Source organism: Colletotrichum phormii (assembly GCF_030913505.1).
Source record: "Colletotrichum phormii strain CBS 102054 chromosome Unknown BDP81scaffold_8, whole genome shotgun sequence".
In the NCBI taxonomy this organism is placed as follows: Eukaryota; Fungi; Ascomycota; class Sordariomycetes; order Glomerellales; family Glomerellaceae; genus Colletotrichum; species Colletotrichum phormii.
Window position 1 is genome coordinate 826,508 of NW_026851450.1, and position 22,475 is coordinate 848,982.

At 54.4% G+C, this 22,475-nt stretch overlaps 5 protein-coding genes across 5 annotated transcripts; 2 read left to right on the forward strand and 3 right to left on the reverse strand.

Annotated features, from left to right (window-relative positions):
- Positions 1-182: 182 nt before the first annotated feature.
- On the reverse strand, positions 183-3,095 carry BDP81DRAFT_460352 (uncharacterized protein; the record flags this gene model as incomplete). Its single annotated transcript, XM_060593644.1, has 3 exons — positions 183-232; positions 284-1,068; positions 1,111-3,095. The coding sequence occupies 3 exons, from the start codon at positions 3,093-3,095 to the stop codon at positions 183-185; spliced, it is 2,820 nt and encodes a 939-aa protein (XP_060446305.1).
- A 1,189-nt stretch (positions 3,096-4,284) lies between these two features.
- Positions 4,285-5,962, reverse strand: BDP81DRAFT_460353 (alpha-galactosidase; the record flags this gene model as incomplete). The annotated part of the gene is made up of 5 exons (XM_060593645.1): positions 4,285-4,924; positions 4,988-5,091; positions 5,161-5,216; positions 5,349-5,447; positions 5,605-5,962. The coding sequence occupies 5 exons, from the start codon at positions 5,960-5,962 to the stop codon at positions 4,285-4,287; spliced, it is 1,257 nt and encodes a 418-aa protein (XP_060446306.1).
- A 2,945-nt stretch (positions 5,963-8,907) lies between these two features.
- BDP81DRAFT_272544 (uncharacterized protein) lies at positions 8,908-9,201 on the forward strand (the record flags this gene model as incomplete). Its single annotated transcript, XM_060582939.1, has 1 exon — positions 8,908-9,201. A coding segment is annotated over one exon (294 nt), but the record flags the coding sequence as incomplete, so codon positions are not given.
- Positions 9,202-10,164: 963 nt separating this feature from the next.
- On the reverse strand, positions 10,165-11,874 carry BDP81DRAFT_317675 (uncharacterized protein; the record flags this gene model as incomplete). Its single annotated transcript, XM_060584279.1, has 3 exons — positions 10,165-11,389; positions 11,446-11,605; positions 11,706-11,874. 3 exons carry the CDS (start codon positions 11,872-11,874, stop codon positions 10,165-10,167), a joined length of 1,554 nt encoding a protein of 517 aa, XP_060446308.1.
- Positions 11,875-19,604: 7,730 nt separating this feature from the next.
- BDP81DRAFT_316856 (uncharacterized protein) lies at positions 19,605-22,371 on the forward strand (the record flags this gene model as incomplete). Its single annotated transcript, XM_060584203.1, has 3 exons — positions 19,605-21,258; positions 21,346-22,220; positions 22,270-22,371. The coding sequence occupies 3 exons, from the start codon at positions 19,605-19,607 to the stop codon at positions 22,369-22,371; spliced, it is 2,631 nt and encodes an 876-aa protein (XP_060446309.1).
- Positions 22,372-22,475: the final 104 nt, after the last annotated feature.

Sequence of the window (22,475 nt, forward strand, 5' to 3'; positions counted from 1 at the left end):
TTCGTTGATTTGAATGATGGTTGTATCTGGATTTTGCTAATGGCCTACTGCCTAGGTATTACAATGACGCCGTGCTCAGCTTAGAAATATTCAACCCTGAAGAAAGTACTCGCTAACCGTCGCTGAACGCAACACCCCCAATCAATGCGGACCACTGTGGGACAAAAGAAAACTTCTCGGACTTAAACCCTCATGTTTGGGCTCTGTCTCTCTGCCCCTGCAGTGAGGCTGTCTGGGGAATTTAGCAAATAGTCCTCTTTCCCGTATGCGCCCAAGCTGGTACCACTGTCTTGATGCTTAATCGGCCTCTCCAGATGCTTCTGGTCCCTGGCATCGATATTGGAGACTCTTCTCCGAGTGGGACTTTCCACCGTTACCACGCTGTCTCTAGCCACCCCTCTTCCGGCACTCCTAGGTGTTGGGTTAAGCGGCCGAGGTCCTCGAATCAGAGAACCGTTTCTTCTCTCGTTTTCCTTCTCCTCAACTGCTGCGCGTAGCGAATCGAGATGTTTGTTACCCCCTGGTCGACTCTTGAGAACAGCGATTGAGTTTCTGGCCGATTTGATGGACTTGGTCCGCTTCGCTGAGCCTGGGCTCGTGCCTAGAGACAAGTAGTTTTGTCGACCCATTTTGCTTACGCGGCTGTTGCTCCTGTCGGGGCTGAACCCGCCTCCTCTCAAATTTGGTAGTGTTGGACTGTCAGGATCCGAGATGGATGAGCCGGCGCTAAAGGTGCTCATTTGGCTGTTCATACGTCGAAGCTGGGCCACAGTAGACTGGAGTCCCATTACCGCGAAGTCGCGGTGGTATGAGTTCCGCTTAGGGGAACTGGAGGGCTTCAGCACAATCGAAGGGCAATCGGAGCTCGAGAGGACGCGCTCGACGCGGGACTCTCTGGGTGTAGGCTGTCTCGACAACGCGCGGTCGCGGATAGGACTGGCCATACCACGTTTGTATCGCCTCGGTGTGGGAGATCCCCCCTTTGACAGGTCGGGACTCGGCAGCGGCCTTCGGGTAGGCGAGCCAGGAACCGGAGACGCAGACGCAGTGGTGTCGACCGATCGTCGTCTAGCACGACCTGTTGGAGAAGGGCTGCCGCGCGACATCGACATTCTCCTGTCTGGGCTGCCCATAACCAGGGCCTCTCGGTTTGGCGATCCCGGGCCAGCTTTCAAGTTCAAGGGCGGTGGGAAGACAGGTGCCTTTGGACCAAACGTCAACATGTCATTCGGCATTGCTGGCCGGCTGCCATTGTCCTCGGGAGACGTGCCAGGACTTGCCCTCATGCTCACGACGCTGTTACTCGAGACGAGGAAAGTGGGCTTCATCGACATGACCCTCTTTGGGCGTATGGTCTCGGGCGATGCTGCCAGGTCGGATGGTTGCATCATGATGGAATACCGCGTCTGGAGTTGATCGGCCGTGCTGCTGCGCTTGATGACGTCCAACGGTCTTGGTACAGGAGAGTTGGCAACAGGCGTCACTTTCGTAGGTGTGCGGTTCAGGATTTCCTCTTCGGGTGGCGTAAGGCGTCGGAGAGGCGGCAAGCTGGATGACTGGCGCTTGGGACTCCTTGAGGGTACTTCTGGCGGGCCCGGCGTGATGAATGGGTCGCATATCTGAGTATCGACGACAAGGCTCCTGGGTTTCCTGTCGCGAGGGGTGCTGTCTAAGTGTCCGGTGTGTCCGGTTCCGCCAGTCTTGCTATCATCCTCGGGTTCGTTAACACTGTACAAGGTCGACAGGGACGACGAGGCATCGCTGCCGGGAGATTCTATTGATTCGCCGTTGTTGGCGGGCTTGGTTGGCGACTCGTGCTCGGATCGTCTGCTGGGGCTCGACAGCCCTGTGGGGAGGATGTGTTCGACTTCCGGGGTTGTTTCGCCAAATAAGCTGTCTGCATCTGAGACAGCAGAAGACTGCGAAGTGTTCCTCTTGTGGTGGTTCGGAGTCTGGGCAAGCATCGGGACAACCATTCGCTTCGATGGACTAGGAGTTCGAGCTCGCTGGGCATTGAGATCCAACGCTTGACCGACGTGGTTCAAGACCTGTGTCTTTGTTGGGGATCGTGATCGGACGGGAGACTGATTCTTAACTGGTGATGGGATCTTGACCGGTGACTGGGCCTTTATCGGGGAATTTGACTTTGTCGGTGACCCGCGCGGAGTCTGTACACTGGACCCAGCTGATGCCGATGCAGCCCTCTGTCGTGTGGCCGGCCGGCTGTTGGTTGGCGTTCCGAGCTGTAGCCTCTCTTCCGTGGAACGCAATATCTCAGCAAGGTCCGACTCCGTCGTCTTGTGCCGCAGTCGCTGTAATGGCACTGGTCGAGGTCCTGGTCCCTGTGGGCTTGGAAGTACGGGCGGTCCGCCCCTTGCTGCCGCAGCCAATTTCTCGGCCAGCTCATAGGAAGCTGTCCTCGGCAACGGCATCCGCAAAGGCTGGCCACGCTGTGCCGGCATACTGACCGGCCGAGACTGTTCGATGGGGTAATTCGCAAAGTCGTCCTCAAAATGCCCATCCGACTCCCCTTTGTGTCCAAACAAATCCGGCAACGTCGGCGTACGGAGGATGAAGCTGTCACGGATACTCAGCCGCCGACCATCACTCTGCACCCTGGGCCCGTGAATCGCATCCTCATCAATCCAGCTATTATTTCTCCGCAGATGACCTCCACGCTGCTGCCCGCCAGCACCTCCCGCAGGCGTACTGCTGAAGACGCTCCAGCTCTTGCTCCTCGGCACGCTGATGATGGACGAGAGCGAGCGGTGGGAAGGCTGTTTCCCCTGGACCTCGACCATGTCGGCGTACAGCTCGCCCGGCTTCGGCTTGGTGAGGCGCCGCGGACGCGGGCTGGGCGTGTGGATTGAGCCGCCGTCCGAGTCGAGGTCGAGTCTTGTCCTGGGCGTCGGTGATCGGGCTCGGGCGCGGGCTCGGTGGCGGCGGCCTGCCAGTGCGATGAGGAAGAAGGCGAGGCATATGAAGAGAAGGACGCCGCCTCCTATGGCGATGGCGAGGACAAGTGGTAAGGTCATGCCGCCGCCGCTTCCTCCTTCTTCTACCTCCTCGCGGATGCGGAGGAGTAGGCTCGACATCACCGGAGAGGGTCTAAGGTGTCGTGATATGGCTGAGTGGGTTGGTAGCTTCAAGGACTAAGACGAGATCTAGTGGTTGACTGAGGGACTGATGGTGATGAGATCACAGATCACGAATAGGATCTCTCATGGCGTGAGTGTGTGTTCGGTATTCACAGTCGAATCTCCCCTTCTCCCGTCTTCTGTGTAACTCTCTAGGTGTTCGTATTAGGGATTAGATTAGGAAGAGTTGGGAAAGATGGGAAGGAAACGGTCTAGAAAGAAGCTCTAGCAAATGACAGTGTGTAAACAAGTGTAGGAAAGAATGAGAACCAAATCCAGAATAGTAAATGAACAGTCGTACAGAGCAGAAAGAGAAGAATTGCAACACGAGTTGGGGTGAATCACGAGGACGAAGGAAAGATGGATGACCGGATTTCCGCCTCACGAAGTGGCTGGCAGCATGCCTTCGCCTCAAAGGGTCTTTTTCGCTGCCCAGACCAGCCAACCGCCATCCGCAATGATGACTGTGTTGGTCTTGTTTGGTTTTGCTCAGAAAGGGTAACGAGTTGTGGGTTGGGTCTCAGTCTAATCTAGCCACCGGGAATGCGTTGTGATCCCGTCGTCCTGGGGAATGCATTCCAATGGAAGGGAGGAAGGAAATCCTCCTTTGGGTTCTCTTCTTCGGCCAGTCGTCCATCCGAGCTTTGCTGTCTGGGCCATTTCCACGCAAAAAATACAGAAACGGGCTAGAAGCGAGTGATCAGCAGAGGTGATGCTGCGGGAACGTGAGGTAATATGAATTTGCTGGGTCGGCGGGGTGGCGACGCGTGAGTTTTGGGAATAGCTTCGTGGGTTGCTGGTATGCACGAGGCGGGTAGCTGAGCGGTACTTTTAATCAAATGCGAGATGAGATTGCGTGCTATCGGCGGAGGTAAACAAGGTCGCACATGACACCGTTGCATTTCTTGGTACTTCGTGGAAAGTTATTTCACGTTGGATGTTTTCCTATTTTCTTTCGCCGCTGAATCTAGATGGTTTAACTCATCTCAGTTCTAGATTTCGTGTTGCTATATGAACGTGTGGCCACTTGTCTGCAGAGCCATCTAATCCGTCCATTGCATCCAGGACCCAATAGACTCGTTAACACGCTCCAAACTCAAGTCACCAACCCTTCCCTTCCCCCTCGGGCCGGACCCCTTTGCTTCCATCATACCCGCGCTCTCTTGACGCACTTGACCTCGTTGATCCTCAACGCAGCGGTATCGTGACTCTCCAGCTCAATCGTGTACTCGTCCTCAAACACCCCGAGATCCTTGCCAGTCCACATGTCATGCACAACATACTTCTTCCCGGCCTCCAGCCCAGGAACATCCTTGAAAGCGACCGTCTTCTCCTCCGTGCCGCTCAGTGTGTTCAGCACAAACACGTGCGTCCCCTCCACCGAAGCTCCGGACCAGAACTCGGCAGGGTGCGTGATGTTCCACGCTCCGTCCGGGTTCACGCCCCACTTATACGGCTGCGCCGCGGCCCCGAACTCCGGATCCTGATTGAATTTCACCAACTCTTTCGTCGACAAAATCTCCGAAATCTCAGGCTGAATGCCCTCCAACTTGGTACTGATGATAAACGAACTCTTCAAGGCAGCCCAAAACGCAAAATGGCTCCTGCTCTCCTGCAGCGTCAGGTTCCCGTTGCCGACCTCGAGCATATCCCAGTCCCCGTGGCCCCAGAACCCATTCACATCCGGTCCGCTCCAGAAGGCAGCATGATTGAGGATCGGCATCAGTCCCCAGGACCACTGGTGCTGGCCGTACCACTCGGGGTAAATGTCGCCCCACATGCGCCAGCTGTGGCCCGTCTCGTTGCCCCAGGCCTCGACGTGGGCGTGGCCTCAGGCGCAGAGGGAGTACTGGATCGTCCTGTCCTGGGCGAGGAGGGCGTCGCGCATGAGGCGGTAGCGTTCTGCCGTGACAGAGGTTGACCAGTTGTAGCCTGCGGGTGCGGGGAGGCCCGTCTTGGAGTTGACGGGGTCGCCGTTGTCTTAGTCTTCGTTGGGGGGCCCGCCGAGCCAGAGTTCGGGGACGTATTTCCAGTCGTCGAACCATTCTTTCGGGACGTTGTAGTTGTCGTACTTTAGGCCTGTAACAAAGTGAAATGTGCATTAGAAGGTGGTTCAATATTGCGTTTCGTGGTGAGTCTAGGGGACGGTGGAAGGGGTTGGAGGGGTTAAGTTGAGGGATGACACGATGCAGGGAGGACGGAACGGTCAACGGCGAAGGAACTTACAGCCGATACCCCATTTCGCAAACGTCGCGGCGTCGATTTCTTCGAAGCCTAGCGATCCCTCGAATCCGCCGCAGGCAGAAGTCCCTGCGATGTTTACGTCAGACCATCAAACGTCATCACAAGACCAAACACTAGAGCCATCCAGCATTCTCGCGACTCGGACCACAGCCAAAGTTCCTCACGGAGAGCCCTTGGCAACTTGGCATACTCAACACCAACCAAACGGCAAGATTCAACTCACCCGCATCACTGTAGATCCCAACCTTCAACCCCAACTCTTGGATCTTGTCGACGGTATGCTTGATCCCCTGCGGAAACTTCACCTTGTCGACAATAATCTCCTTGGTGACGTTGTCCCTTCGCAGCTTCTTGTCGCTCCAGCAGTCGTCAATGTTGACGTACTCGTACCCCAGATCCTTGAGCCCGAGGTCCACAATATGCTGCGCGACGGTGAGGAACACCGTCTCGTTGATGTCGCACCCGTACTCATTCCAAGAGTTCCATCCCAACGCGGGAAGACGGCCAGTCTTGCCATTGCGGCTGACAAGTGCCGCGGCCGTGGATGACAGGCCTACGGCGGCGAGGATGGCCGAACGCATTGCGAAGATGTCGAGGGGTTCCGGCTTGTGGCAGGTATATCGAGGCTTCAGCTATCACGGCCTCGAATCAGAGCTTCCAATTCTCCCAGGACTGTGGATTGGCAAGATGGACTGGAGGACAGCTGGGCCGGCGGCATAGAAGGGTACAGCCCGAGAAGTGGCTTCGAGGTTTCATATAGACAGAGGAAACATTGTAGATGCATGCAACATGATCTTCCAGTTCCAACCCACCATCATCCCATCCGACAACCCCTCAGCGCCTTAGTATCGAACGGGAGTGGGAAAATGCAACATACCCCAAGTTCATCCCAGTCCCATTGCTGGGCATGGGCGGATGGCCACGCGGTGGCCATGAATAAGGTGACAGCGCAGATCGCCGTCCTTCTTTCACGAGGCATCTTGAACCGGTTATCCCAGGATCCTGGATCCGTTGTATGATATTACTGGGGAATGTAGATGATCCAAGCTCATCTAGTGACGAACCATGCTGGCCAACCCATAGTTTGTAGTGACACGGAAAAGCCCAATGAACCCGGATCCGTGAGGGGTACGTTCGTCAGTCTGTGAGGCACTAAGAACACCGTGAGGGGAATCCCAAAAGAAACAAAATACCGTCCGAAGAAAGATGAGGGCCGCATGCATGGGATAAATGAGGGGAGAGCTCAAATCCTCTTGACAGTCGTCCAACGACGAGAGGTCAACTCCGCCTCCGTTCGTCGCATGTTGGAGAAACCCAGCCATACACGGGATTTCGGGCCCGTCCGACAATGGCGGGGTATGTGTCTGTTGGGTTTGTAGCCTGCAGCTTCTGGATACATGTTATTAGGCGACCTTGGTATGCTTTACCGGGAATCGTCGCTTGCAACTCCCCCTCATCCCACTTGAGATACTCGGACGAGAATATTCTCTCTTCTTTTTGTTATGTTCTTGAGAATGAAGGTTGCAAATACGTAAAAATAAAATTGAAGAGAAAGACGAGGAGCGAAATGCCGTGGTAAAGTCTTCTCTAGTGATGTTCATCGCCTGCCTTACAGATTGACATGGTTTGGGCTGACAACATCCAGTCTTGTCGAGATATGTGGGTGATGCTCCGGTGCAGAACCTTAATTGCTAAACTTCTGTAATTAGTCGTCGCAGCCGTTGAAGTAAACCAAGCTTCAGCATCGATCCAAGACAGCTTCGGCATCGAAGCGGTGGACCGTGGTTGATTGTAGGAACTTCGATGGGAAGAATGAACTCATCTTGCAACCCGTCGCCCGGGGACTCAAGTACTTATTCCTTTATGTCCATGAACATTAATCAGCTTCGATGGCCTCTGATCCACTCATGTGTAGTAAAATTATACCGTAAGAGATCGAGCCAGTGTAAAGAACGCCAAGAACCGTAACCTTCGTGTCAGCAAGCGGGGGTGTCATCGGTGACCGGACTTATTGGTAACTCCACCCATGCTCGAGGGTTGAATTGTTATGGTATTGCGTGCGTTTGTAATAGTCTCGCCTACCACATCTGAGTATCTGCTGACAAGTGGTAAACAAGGTACGCTTCTGTTTAACTTGATGATCTCCCGGCCCCTCCGCCGTAGCTTAATTCCAAGAGTTGCTAAGCCCAGGAATGGACCATCGAGATGACTTCATCACGCAAAACAAGGGCCTCATTGCTTCCGCACTACGATGAAGCAGCTGTCTGTCGCTGGGACCTATTGTAAACGGTAGTTGGAAGCGCTCATTTTTCTCCTGCTCGCCCTGTCTCCACCGCTTAGGTTGTACAAGTCGGATCCGATGTTGGCAATGAGTTCCATGAACTCCATGGCTGGGATGAGAAGCCGTAAGGTGTGTTTGTATGTTTAGTAATCTCAATGACCAGAGCCGTGTCCGTGAGAAAGACGCATCTGTCACATTCTCGTCTGCTCTGAAAGAAATATGGGTTAGTGGTATCAAACAGCACGTCCTTCCATTCGCACTTGACACGTACAGAGTCAGTTTCACATCTTGTTGGTATTCTGTATCGATGTTTTCATTAGGCAATGCTGCCAAAGGTTACTGGTAGACAGCCTTTCTTGGTATTGCAGCTCTTCGCTAGTATGTTTCCCAAAAGATAATTGGCACTTACACGCTCTAAGCAGTTACACAGCCTCAAGGTGACGTGCTCTCGCGGCAACTCCATCTGTCCGGTAACCAATCTCTACCCCATATCAGGAAGGCAGTGTAATTACGGATAGACTAGGGCAAGTATGGGTACTCGAGTGACGAGTGAGCGGCAATCGGACCGAAGACTAAGACGACGTTCTCTGGTGTCCGGCAAGCATTGAACCAATGACTAGACTCCAGCCTGGCCCAAGAGAGTCCACCTCCGGATACCTCTGCTGTAACGTTATGGTTCAACTCCTTGAGATGCTGAGCGTCGAGCGAGTTGCTTTCCAGAATCAATGTCACCTGCCAAGTCGGAGCAAGGAGGTTTGGTGAATGCTTTGCTTTTCCCGTTCCTGAAAGCTAAGTAGCCAAGCGTCCACATCCCACCTCAATCTCCGAGGGTCTTGTCAGCAGAGGACATAACCTCCATACCGCCGAACGTCATCAGCAATCCCAATACGTCATGTTGAACGAGGCCTCCGTGGTGTAAGGGCTTTGATATTGACAATGTGAGATCTTCGCTCCACCTCCAAGTCGATTGTGCATCGGGAGCATTATAAGACCCGCGGGCACCCATTACCAAGTATCGTTCTCTATGCGCAAAGCACCCGAGTCACGAAAATGTACTCCAACGGACTTCTCACCTCTTGTATCCTTACCGGAGCCGCCGCCGCCATCGGCGTGCCTGCTGCCGCAGCAGAAACCCCAGTCGACTGGCATCTAAGAAGGAGCCAGCTCATCGAGCCAGTCTCTGCATCATGCGCACAAGCAGTAAGCCATACCGACCTCTCCAATCCTTATCCCGGCAGTCATACACAGCAACTAACAGCTTCCTCTCACTCAAACCAGTGCGCTCAGCTCTCCACCACCTTTCCTCCCTCCCGCTTTCACTACCCATCAAACGACACAACCTTTGCAATCTGGGACGCAAAGCAGCAAGAAGTCCGCCCAGCATGCCGCGTCGAACCCACCACCGCATCCGACGTCTCCCTCATCCTCAAAACCCTCGTCGACAACTGGTGCCACTTTGCCGTCAAGGGCGGCGGCCACTCGCGCAACGCGGGTGACTCCAACTCCATCGCCGGCGTCACCGTCGACCTCGACCGCATGAACTCTGTTGAAGTTGTCGGCAACGGCACCGGGACACCCACGCGCAACTTTCCAGGCTACATTCTGGAAAGCTGTATTGATGGCAGATTTCTGAGTTCTTGAATGTTAGTCGCGGAAACCAAAAAGACCTGGAGGGACCTGAAGGTTACGGAATTTTTTTTTTTACTTCTTGAATTTCATCTCATCAGGTTGAAAGCCGGTCTGCAAGTGCGAGACTCTACATAAACGCGGCTTTCTGTATTTTCTACTTGATCCTGCTTTTATTTTGCTCTATTTTGACTTGTAATTGTTGACTCATCTGGAGGTCGGTCAATAGTGGGCACTCTACCTCAATGGCCAATACATCATACAATATGGGCTTCTGTCACGGATGCTACTTATGAAAGTGTAGAGGCGAATGATGACGATGACCTCTCACACAATCGCAAAGGAAGCCATGGATGGAGCAAGTGTTTTATGGATGGAACCGTTGGAATAACCTCAACGAGAATAGGTATCTCTCAAACATCAACCTACAACGCCTACAACATGGACGCACTCAATGCGATGCAGCAAATGCAAACCCCCTTACGACGCCCCGCCTCACTCGGACTACCATGAAAAGAAACACATTTAAGGACCAACTCAACTTGATGATTTGCCTCCTAATGATTGCCGTAAACTCATGACGCAGGCCATATCGTGCCCGTACCTTGCTAGCTACCACCAAGAAAAAAAGTGTCCGTCTGCTCAGAATGTCCAGACAACAACAATGATGTTCTTGAGCAAGATGCGAGAGAACCAATGGGAAGCCAAATCATCTCAATGGGTTAGGTTTTCCACTGGATAGAGAGAAAAAGACCGCCACATCCCGATGTGGCGTCCCTTAAAAACGACGTCCGCAACCCTGATTTTTTTTCGCACCCAGATACAAGAGGGAGTGAGTTATCAACTCCAGAAATTGAGAAAACACGTTTTCATCGCCTAGACGTGGTGATGACGGTGCTGGTGAAGGTGACGCTTGGCGCGCATGGCGGGCGCCGAAGCCGACGGAGTGGGAGTCACAGTCAGCGTGGCCGTGATATCCTCGTACTCGGTGACATAGACAATGTCCTCCTCCCAGCAGATGATGGAAACCGTGTTGACGGCAGTGATCGTCTGAGTAGACACGCAAGACATACCCGGGGCAGAGGAGCTGGCCGGAGTAGAAGTGGTGATGGGCTCAAAGACCGGGGTGGGAGTGGCCTCGGGAGTGGGAGTAGGCTCAGGCGTAGAGGTGGCCACAGCCTCAGCAGCGGCCGTCTCGGAGACAGAGCTAGACGAGCCGTAGGGAATCTTGCCAGTCTCCTTGAACACTTCACCAGGGAGAGGGTTGGAGGTAGCGGTCTTGCCAGGCTTGTAGGTGAGAGTGGGAATGGTGGGAACCGCAACGCTCGAGGTGGAGCTGACAGGGTCAGTATCGCCGCCCTCAGATGAGCCGTCAGCGTAGGTGATGGGGCAGTTTCCGGGAAGCTGAGCATCGGGACCGGTGACATTGTCCTTGGCGACGAGGTCGGGAATCTTCATCTCACACTGCTTGGCCGTGGCCTCATCCTGGAGATCGAAGACGGCGCAGTCCTCGATGCGACCGGAAAGGTTGGTGCAGGTGTCGACGGCTGACTGAAGGAAGTCCTCATCCCAACCGGAAATGAAGTCGGCGTGGTATCCATATCCCTGGGTGTCACCGTTGGCAACGACGAAGCGGCCAGAGCGGTCCTTGAAGGCATAGGTGTTCCAGATGATCTCGTACAGAAGGTTGGGAGTCGAGGTCTCGAATCCATCGGGGCAGGTACCATCAATGACGAGGTCGGGGTAAGCCATGTGAGACTTGTGATCAGTGGAGTCGACGTCCTTTCCGTTCCAGCACGAAGGGAACATCATCTCAAACCGAACGCCATTAGCGCAGTTGGCATCGAGATAAGCCTTGTCGGGAAGGAAGTGGCGGTAGAGGGTGCCCTCGGGGGCACGGGCGTAATTGAGGCAGTTGAAGCCAATGGCACGCTGACGAAGGACAGACTGGTCGGTCTGACCAAGAATAGCCCACTCGGACTTCTGGGGGTCGGGCTTGGAAGGGTCTCCAGCAGTGTAGTTGCGGCGATAGGTGTCGCCAGCAATCATGCGGAAGCCGGGGGGGAATGCCTTGATATCCTTTCCATTAAGAAGGTAGTACCTGGTACGGTCAGAATCGAATGCTTCATGTGGTGCTTTATGAGCCATGAGACTTACGCAAGCATTCCGCCAACCTGATCAACAAGCTCGAACTCTCCAGTGGCAGAGTCCTGGAAGTACAGGGCAGGGTGCCAGTAGGCCGACTTGTCCTGCTTGACACGGCAGGAGGTGCAGTCGCTGGCGGTAAGGTCGCCAAAGTCGGCGGTAGGAGAGATGCCTGAATTTTAAATTAGCTAGCTGTTCAAAAAAAAAAATGGTGATGCCGCGAGGATAGCAAGGCACGTTGTGCTTGCGATCTCAGAAGGATTCAAACTTACCGCCAGAACCGTGAATAGCGTGAACGTGAGGAGCGGCCACTCCAAAGGACATGAGAGGGTCGACACGGGTAAGGCCAACGCGGCCAGGGCACTCCATGCGCCAGAAGGCCTCAGCACTGGTGATGAGAGCACTGACAAGAGCCAGGGCCTGGGTGTTGGACAACTTCATCGTGACGGTTGATGAATATTGTCGAGAGGGAGATGGGTGTGATGAGTAGTGAATGGTGAGATGAGGTAAGGTGATACAAAGGTTGAGTGGGTATCAAAGTATGAAAATTCGACTGAAAGACAAGTCCGTTTGCTGGTCTTGAGAAAGATCTGAAGAAATTCCAAGCCCAGTTGGATTCTTGAATGAAGGCTGGAGAATGAGAGATCTTTGAGAAGGTCAGCTTTGTGCAAACGATATTTGTGAGTTTTTCCGTCGAGGTGTAGTGTGTGTGGTGTGTTGTGGTGAGGAAGTTTCTCGGGCAGAGAAGGAAATGCGACGCGTGATATGAAGACCCGGCCGCTATTCACCGAGGAAGGTGCAAAGGCAGGAAGCAACAGAAAGTGAAGGGCAGGTGCGATGGGTTAAGCGGGGCACTGATTGGGTTGTCGGTGAAGGTGGTGATGGAAGGAAGGAGGGAAGGAGCAGGTGCGACCCGACTCACCTGTGACTTCTACTTTTGGACTCTTCAACGATGGAATCAGGGTCAGATGGCAGAGACAAAAAAGGGTCCTGCGATCTGCTTGGAATGTCGCAAAAAATGTTTGATCCTTCCAGATGATTTTCTTCCGTCGTTTTTTGCGCTTTCCAGTGGCTGGGGATTTCCTAGACACGTGATGGATTTCAACGGTGGAGGTTTTCTTGGTGGCTCGGTGAGAGAGTTGGCGATGATTTTCGACCTGGCTCGGCAATATCTACGAGAATTCGGATTTGATTCTTGGCAATGCTGCTTCGGGGTTGTAACAACACAGAGGTCCTACGAGATTCCGTCGTCGATGTCCAGCACCACCGGCAGAGTCCAAATTCGGAATGTGTTGAGTAAATGCGTTTTGACGGCTTAGAGAGATGCGCGAGTCGATGACTGCAGAGTCTGTGAGTCTACAGTCACAGAGTACGTTCCCGCCACGACGAGTTGAATGATCTATTCGTGTTGGCGCCGAAAGGTTGATATGCGACGGTGTTGTGAGGCGATACGTGGTGTAAGACGATGTCGTAAAGACGCTAGTCGGATGGTCTTGATGCCGGACACGAAGTGCGAGGAAGCGGGAGGTTGGAAAACCGTTACGATGATACCAGAAGATGGCGAATTCGGCTTTTTGTCTTGTCGATCCTCCTACAGGTTGCCCAAAAAGTTCGAGTCGAGAAACGAATGCGATCAACACACACACCAAACGGGATCCGAGAGAAATGAATGTGCTGGTAAGTCCTGACTACAAGTAGCAGGAAAGCCAAGAAAAGGAGCGGAATCCGCCAGCTTGGGATTTTTTTTGTTCAGGTTTTAAAAACAGAAAAAGGAATGGCTGAGTGCGACGTCCAGAGAAGGGCGAGGCCACAAGTGCGAGCGAGCGAGCGTTGACAGAGAGCGTGGGTTGAGAGAGTGACAGTCGAAAGACCCCGTGTAGGTGACGAAAGGAGGGGGAGAGAAATGAGGGGACAAGAGAGGTGAACACTGGAATGAAGGTGATGCAGAAAAAGGGCATCTAAAGAGAAGGAAACGGGTGGGCAGGTGGAGTGAGAGACATGGCTAAAGGATATGGCATTTCTGGTGGTGGGATGCAAGGCGGGAACTCTCAAGGGGGGGTGGGAAGGATGAACGGGGGGCGCAAGACAGGGATCGAGGGATGGGATGCCGAACGAGGTTGCTGGAACTCCTGGAGCCCATTTTGCTGTGCAGTTTACGGCATCTTCTTCCACTCCCCCTTCACCTTGTTCTTCCTCTTGCGCTCTCACTCGGACGCTAGTTGCTACTGCGTAAGTTACTTCGGAAAGCAGGCACCACCATGCCATGGCTCCCATCTCCATTGATCCCCATTCTTGGCCACCGGGGGGAACGAGCAAACGAACAGGGGAGGCGGGCACTCGTCGGCCGGGCAGTGACTTCTCACAGATGAGATGAGATGAGAAGGAGCGCTTGCTCAAAGTTGTTGTTCTCTCCTCGCTCTTGGCCGCGTTTGGTTTGGTTCTAATACCTTACGACGAGGATGGCCAAGGAAAGGCAAAGGAAATGGGAGCATGGGGTCACGAGAAGAAATGGCGCTTTCTCTTCCCGTTCTCAATGAGAATATGCGTCTTTCTCTCGCCCTCACTATCAGGGGTCTGGGGTTTAGCAACGCTGCCAGTTACCAGTGTCAGTGATAAGTGTTCGTCTAGTGTTCCCTGCTATTCATCTGTTCATTGCTTCAATGCTCAAATGCTCAGACCAGACGAGGGCACTGACTGCCGCTACAAAGGGAGTCGTGGGCCTCATGACTGGCTTCTGACGGGCAAGCGTCGTTGCTTCTCTGGCCTCTGATTGAGGGGTCTCTTGAAACTCTCCTTCTTGGCTCGAGATTGTGTTAGTGACAGCGGACGACAGCCGCCTCCTGTCTCCGAGGTGCAGCCACTGCGACGCAACCACTGAGCGATTGAACCAGGGCTCTGGCGTTGACTACTGTGCATGTTTCCCCCAATCCTTCCAGCATGGAACGGCGTTATGCCCCAGGGCAGTGGTCGGGCAAACAGTGTGGTCGGGATCGCTCTGGATGTGGGTTGGAATAGATTAAGGTACTGCTTCAAGGGGCCGGGCCAGCGCGACGCGACCAGGATCCTGCTGGCTGTGTGACGGGGGCAGGCTGGGTACATGGCAAATGTACCGCTGGTGTGGGAGGTGGCTTGTACCCCTCGACGTTTGGCCACCGCACCAAAAGGTACTTGAGGGCTTGCCGCTTGCCGCTTGGCCCCTCGCGGCCTTGCCCCCTTTGCATATCATCCAACGCTTGGTGCTTGACCCCATGGAGCCAAACACCACGCCTACTCCAGACGACGACGGATGCAGGAGTCGAGGGTATACTAGGAGCGAGAGGCGAAAAGGCAACATCCCTTATACTCGACTCTATAGTCTATACGATGATAGACTATAGCGCAAAAGAAGCATGAAGCAATGACCAGAACCGAGAGGCGAAGCGACAGGCTTGGATCCATCGCAGAAGAGGGGAACGACCCATATTGGTACGGACATTGCAAATTGACCATTGCAGCACCGGGTTAGACTTTGTGCGAGGGCAGCCGGCAATGCCAGTGCGAGTCTGCGAGATGGTATTGGGCTGCTGGGTATGGGACGAGATGAGTTGTGACTGTAAGAGACCTAACGGGACCCAACGGGAAAGGGTCAATGACGAAGCGCGGATGGGTTGCTGATCATGCTGCGCCGTGCGATGCGCCGCTGCGATGCATTTCGATGTGTCGGGCAGCCGGTGCTGGCGGCGGAAGCTGGTCAGACGCTGCTGTTGTGAACTTGTGGCTGCTTCACATATGTATCGCTGGCCTTACGAGCCGGCCAAAATGGAGGGTTCTTGTGATGCCACCACATTATAAGCTGTTTGGCCAGTCCACATTCGGGTTACGGCTGCATCGTTGCGCCGTGCATGGCACCAAGCATTTAGCACCAACGGTTTGGCGGGAGATGTGAAGGACGGTGTGATGCGATAGCTCGGGGCGTACCGGCGCAGTCTGCAGAATTACACTACTGATTATCAGTGCATGTACCGTACGGACGACTAATGATGGAAATGCCGCGAATGGCTCCAGATTGACAAACGCGATATGCAGGTACCGGCTGTTGCATCCACAACGGCAGCCACCGTGCTGGGCATTGTCAAACTGGGGGCCACCTGAGTAACGACCGAAAGAAGCAACCAAATATCCGCATTGAAGATGATCACAGATGGATCCGAAGCCGAGTGGTCGTATGGAGTAAGAAATGGGGACGATGAATTGGAGTCTTTCAGATGGACGAGAAGAAAATGTCAAGCCAAGAGGAAAGGCGTACGAATCTCCAGAGGCCCCTTCTTTCTTTCGTCCGAGGATCTGCAACCAATGGCACTGTGTAACGGGATGCTCCTGTCCCGATGTGGGGGGAGGAAAGGAGGAAGAAAACGAAACCTGCCTTACTTGAGAAGGAGGGACGAACACGCCAACTCTGACTGGCTATCACTCCCGGCACTCCGTTCTTTCCATTGCTTCACCTGGTCTTGCAAGTTGCAACTCCCATACCAGCGCACAATGGGAGGAGTAAACCTCGCAGTACGGAGTACATACCTTACATGGGAAGGTACATGGGAAGGTACTTGAGCACTTGAGCCGTTGGTTGTGCGTTCCTCTTACCCCCTTTTGAAAGGTACTTGGGGAAAAGGCAGGAACGGGGTCGATGGAGAGAGGTGGGCAGGAGGAGATCTCACTTTGGGTACGTACTCCACCCCGGTGGGATCCAATTGCATGGAACAATGCAAGAGCCAATGAGGCCCCCTTTCCCCCTGACCGCTCCAGACATTTTTGGTCAATGGAATTGACGCCAGTCCAGTAAAGTCCCAGCAGGCGCCGGCTCCGACGAGGAAGAGTCACGGAAGTCAACGTCCTGGTCCTCAGAGAGCGACTTCTCATTTTGAACCAGGGGACAACACGCCGGCGCCGCAACGGACGCTTTTGCCTTTGCCTCTTTCAACTTCTTATTCATCCACCGGCCACTCGACCCCGGATCATCGTCGCCCTACAATCTGTCGGCCCTCTTTAATATGGATATCGGAATCAATCCACGGCAGCCACGGCAGGAGAATTGCCCAAGAAACCTCTGAACCTCTACGAAGTAGACTCTGTGGCTCTGACCCCATTGTGGCATACAGGTGCGCAGACGAAAGAAGCAATCACGAAGCAATCATGCCCATTTTTGCGGCAAATTTGCGCCGGGTACATACTAGAAATCATGAAACCACGAGATTGCCATTCTTCTCCTTGTCATCCGGCCTTGGTACCGAACAAACCCTCGCTACTGTACGGATATTTGTACCCGCTTGGGAGTTGGCTCAGCTGTCATTGGGATGACCGGCCACCATGCTCTCTGTGCGCCAGGAACAAGTGAACAAACCCCGCGAACATTCTGGCGATCCAAGGAGATTGTTCTTAGGGCGAAACATGCATCCCGGGAAAAACAACGCTCCGATGCTGCCCAGTGTCCACAGCTCGAGCTGCGGCTGAGCCTCGCAACATCGCCCAGTGAGCAGGTGCTAATTTACATGCAGACACAGCAGTCAAGACGAGCCCTCGCACGGCAGGCGCTTAGCTGAACCTTCACTTTCTTTCTTGGCAGCGGGCATCGAGAAGGAAAACAATCCCATCACGAGATTGAACATCCCTCCTTCGCACGACAGCGTTGGCCGGTCCTCCATCCATACAGACACAACCGCTCGTCTCATTTAACTCGAGGCAACGGATGCCACTTGGCACCCCCTCGTGCGACGGCGCGTCGTCCCCCCTTGGTGACTGTTCAAGCCCGGCGTAAATCGCACGAGCAAAAGCAAACATTCTAGCCATGTCACGATGACACTGGCATTCTTTCTCTTCCTTTTTCCGCTTCAAGGGCCGACAGTTTTCGGGTGATCGCCAGACGGCTATCATCCCAACCTCCAAGAAGAAAAAGTGCCCGAACAGCGCTGGCGTTCTTCGTCCAATGCGCGGCGCGCCTGCTTATACGAACAGCATGTCTTGCCATGTGCGACATTCGTTCGTGGCTCTTGACGCTCTATCCATCGCAAATTATGTGCTAATTCTGATGATCAGTTACGAGTCAAGTCTGAGATTATCGTCATAATCCAACGCAAGGGTCAGTTTGCCAGATCTTCAGATTGGCATGGACACGGCTCGCTCAGCAATCCGAGCAGCGCCCCGCGACTCAGCTCCGAACCAAAATAAAGTCGCCAGTAATCAGCGCTCATCGGCATCTCCAGCTCTTCATCCTCGTATTCTGAATTTTAGAGTGACGACATTGTCGAAGAGCCACGTATCTGTAGTCCGAACTGAGGAGCTACGGATACCAACACTCTCCCTGTAGGTCCCGAGAGAAGACTTGCGGCAATGATGTTGGAAGACACTCTTCTGGTCCACGGCGTTCTTACCACGCCACCACCGTCTGGATACACTAGCACACCGTACGCATACAATACCGCTAGCCCAGCTCACCTCAGCCTTCTCGAGATCTTCTTCCCCTGATCACCATCTCCAGGGAAGATCCCAGACTGCGACACATGCAGCGAGTTTCAGTACCTGGCTGAAGGTGGCGGTGCGCCAATCATCCGAACTTCTAGAGAAAGGTACCAACAGCAAAGGCTTGTCGTCCCAATGATTTGCGGTGCGTTGCACCACACTGCCAGAAACTTCCGACGTTTGCGCTGCCCTTCAAACGCAAGAGATTTGTCTGCCTGTCTTCCAGAGTCAATTCTTAAGCTTACTCTCCTTGTTTCTTTTAGCGAAGAAACAATGGTTGTATCCACGAATTGATCAGAGAATATCCGTAGGCAAGCAACTCATGGATACTTGCAAGTTGGAACCTGGAGCTTGGACGCATAGAATGTGATCCTCTAGGGCGGACCTCACTCCATATGCGACATTATTCTGGTCTTCGTCGTTTGCCTCAGTTTACTCTTCCGGCCGAACACTGAATCATCCAACAAGTCACGTCTGCCCTTGTGAACCTGGGAGAATACATACCCCGCAAAGTTTCTCATCACTCGTTCCAGTGAAGGAATGCTACCTTCCAAGTCACAACTCACTGTGCTCCCAGCCCCTCAAGATACAATGGGATGGAGCCACGAGCAAATCGACGACACGTAAGACAGTGATTTCCTTCCGAACAATCAGGGGCACAAATCTCAGGGACCTGAATCCTACCAGAGACCCAGAATTGAGCGGGACTCACTCTGCCGAACAAACCGCGGTAGCAGACCCGTCAGCCGGGGGTTTCGAAGTGATTGAGATGGGCTTCTATCCCTTGACCCTCTCTGTCAATCCTAGGAGTCATGACGTACTTGTCAATGGGGTTGTTCCGACCTCGAGGCCCGTTTCTCAGCGAATATCGCGGCAGTCGATGGAGCATTTTTGCTACTCGTAGACCTGCTCAGTGCTAGTAGCCTAGTAGAGGTAGACTTTCAAGACTTGCTACTGCTGACTGGTCCTCTGGGGTTGGGAGATGCTTCCCAGAAAACAGCATCGCGGATAGAGAATGCCGAGATGTGAGTCGGCCTTACTCGCCAGCTGAGCTTTGCCCCTTTGTGCGATGAGTATGTGGAGTTTGAGTTGGAATGTGCAAACAATTGCTTGCTGGAATTCGCCAGCAGTTGGAATTCGGCGCAGTGTTCGATGTGGCTTGGGCTCCGAAGCTATGGAGAGTCCAATTCATGCAGCCAGAGCTTGTGACTTTGGTCTGCGCACGCCGCAGAGGCATCCCCGCGACGGATAAGGCCTGGGAGCTCATCGAAATGGTCGTGGGTATCAGCAAATGGGTTCATGCCACAATCTCAAAGTGACAGCAGCGATCATCCCAAACGCGGCACAATTGTTTACCCCTATTTTCGCCTTCGGCAGTCGTGCTTAACGCCGATGAGGCACATCACCGAAGAAGTGTGGCAGGTGCCTCGTGTGGCGCGGTCTTTCCAGTGAGACAGCCACCAGCCACATCGATCACAGCTTCAGCCACACGTGTCCCACATGCCACCTTACGTGCACACGACACCGCACGCAATCAACGAAGCCCGATGCAGGAACAAGTGACAGTCGAAAGTCAACAAGCAACCGAAAACGATGCATTGAGCCACATTCGATGCCCTCACGATCTCACGAAGCTCATGAAATGAAGTGTACACCTTGACCATCACGAAGTTTCAAAGATGGATGATCTCTCAGGATTAAACTGGTCGTCGACGACCAACTCGACGAACAACAAGCCGCCGCCGATGAACCCCTCGGGTGCCAACTACTTCGGCTCCATGCGACCGGCCAACTCGACGCCATCACCGTTCCCCTCCGGTCGCAACACGCCTCTGTCTGCACAGGGATCTGGAGCCGTCGCTGCGAAGCCTCCGCCCGCGAAGCCACCCGCTGACAGTTTCAGCAACCTGATGAACTTTGGTGGTGCCGGGCCTGCCAAACCGACGTCAAAACTCACCTTGCTAGAACAGCAACAGAAGCTCGAGGCGGAGAAGAGGAAGAAGGAAGAGGAGAGACGGAAACAAGCGCAGGCGCAATTTGGTGGTGGTTTCTTGGATACACTCGGATCAGGCTCCGTGTCGAGGACGACGTCCCCTGGCATACTGTCCCCTGGCTCTTCTACGGGCAAGAAGGCCAGTGACGATGACGACCTCTTTGCGGCGTTCAACTCTGAGACCAAGGTCGACAATGCCAGCCACTATCCTCCGCCTCCTCAGAAGAGCCCCTCGCCTGCGATTGCCCCAGGCTTGGACCTCAGCAACCCAAGCGCATGGAGTCAGGCACCTCCCCCTGCCAATGGCGGCTTTGGAGACGACGACGATCCGTTTGGTCTGAATCAGCTAAAGCCCAAAGCTGTGTATCCCGCACCCCAGCCGATGAACGACGACGACGACGACTTCCTCGGCGACCTAGCCCGCCCGGTTGAAGAGGTTCGGCGCAAGCAACCCACCCCGCAGCCCAAGGGGCCTGAGCCCGGAAAGCCGATTGAGGCATCCGACTCCAGCTCAGATGATGAACAGCAGCCAGCTCCCAGGGGCGAAATGGCCGAATTTGACAATGCCGTCGCGCAGCTCGTCGATTATGGCTTTACCCCTGAAAACGCTCGGAGGGGGTTGACAGAGAGTGGTGCGGGGTTGAATGTGCAAGCAGCGGCCAACTGGCTTTTGGACGATGCGCACCGACAAGCCAAGGCAAAGGCCCAAGGAAAGGACCCGGCAGCGGCTTCAAGAAGGGGCCGGGAGGATAGTGGCAGACACGACAGTCAAAGGCGGGCCGATACTAGGTCTCCTGCCGGTGAAGCTGACTTCTCAAAGACTGCTGCGGCTATGGGGAATAGCATTTTCAAGACAGCCAACTCTTTGTGGAAGACTAGCAAGAAGCAGGTTGCGGCCGCAGTGGCAGACTTCAACCAACCCGAGGGAGACCCTAGCCAGCCAAAATGGATGCGTTCGGTAGCGCAGGCAGATCGTGCGCAGCCTGAGAGGCGGGTGGCCGAGGCTACAAACGAGGCCATGATGCTAGAGTCTGGCGGTCGACCACAAAGGAGAACCGGACAGTCATCGCAGTCGCCGAGACCAGAGGCGCCTCGTCGGACAGCATCCCCTAGAGACCAATCTCCTGCGGTGTCGGCCCCGTCAAGCGGAAGAGGCACCCCGGTCCCGAGATGGCAACAACAGAGCGGCCCAGCAGTGCCGGATTCAAGAACTCGTGCAAGCAAGCTGGCCATGGCAGACGACAGCGCGGCCTCGTATTTCAGCCCTGCCAGGAGGAAGAAGGCTACACCTCAGCCAGAAGCACCTCCGCCTCAGCAGGAGGAGCCGGATCTGCTTCTTGGTTCCCAAGCACCCAAACCCTCGCAATCCCTCCCTCAGCGCCCGGCTCAGTCATCGCAGCCATCACGACCCGCACAGCCCGCCCAAGCTGCACGACCTGCTAGACCTCCTTCTCCTAAGCCTGCCCCTCGACTGACTCGTCAAGTCCCGCCTATTACACCTGCGGCGATACAACAGTCAACGAAACATCGTCTCGATGGAACTGCCCATTTCAAGCGTGGAGATTACGGCGCAGCTCACTCATCTTACACGTCATCCCTCTCTGCTGTGCCATCTTCGCATCCCCTCGCAATTGTCATTCTTACAAACCGGGCACTGACATCGTTGAAGAACGGTGAGCCCAAGCGGGCGGTTGAGGATGCCGATGCCGCACTGAAGATTATTGGTCCTGCTGGTGGCCAAGGCGAGCAAGTGTCTGTTGTTGTAGGTGACACCGGCGGCCAGGAAAGCCGCGACATGCGAGACCTGTACGGCAAGGCATTGAGCCGCAAGGCCGAGGCCCTCGAGCAGATGGAGCGATGGGGCGATGCCCACGCCGTCTGGTCAACCTGCGTGAAGAACGGCGTCGGCGGCCCTACTGCTATCTCTGGCCGACAAAGATGCCAGTCTGCCCTGGCTCCCAAGCCCAAGCCCAAGCCTCGACCCGCCGCTGCTACTCCTGCTCGGTCTCGCCCTGTCGCGGCTTCTGCCAAGAACATGGAGGCCGTCGAGCGCTTGCGGAAGCAGAACCAGGCAGCGGCGCAAGAAGACGACGAGAAGTTTGCGCTGTCGGAGAAGGTTGACGCTAAGATTGCGGCGTGGAGGGACGGAAAAAGGGATAACCTGCGCGCTCTCATTGGTAGCTTGGACTCGGTGCTCTGGGAAAACAGCGGGTGGAAGAAGGTTGGGCTGCACGAGCTTGTTATGGCCAACAAGGTGAAGATTCACTACATGAAGGCCATTGCCAAGTGTCATCCCGACAAGGTACGTCACTTTTGGTTGGTGATTATGGAATCGTGCTAACGATGTGTAGCTTCCTCAAGACGCTAGCACGGAAGTGAGGCTTATTGCCGCTACGGTCTTTGCGACGTTGAATGAGAGTTGGGATAAGTTCAAGTCCGAGAATGGATTGTAATTAGAGGGTAGCATGGATGAGGGGGTTTTAGACGCGTGAGTGAGCAGATTCGGTTCTGCAAGGACGAGCAGGAAAGCTAAAGGCATTCGTCCCGAACGCAAGCA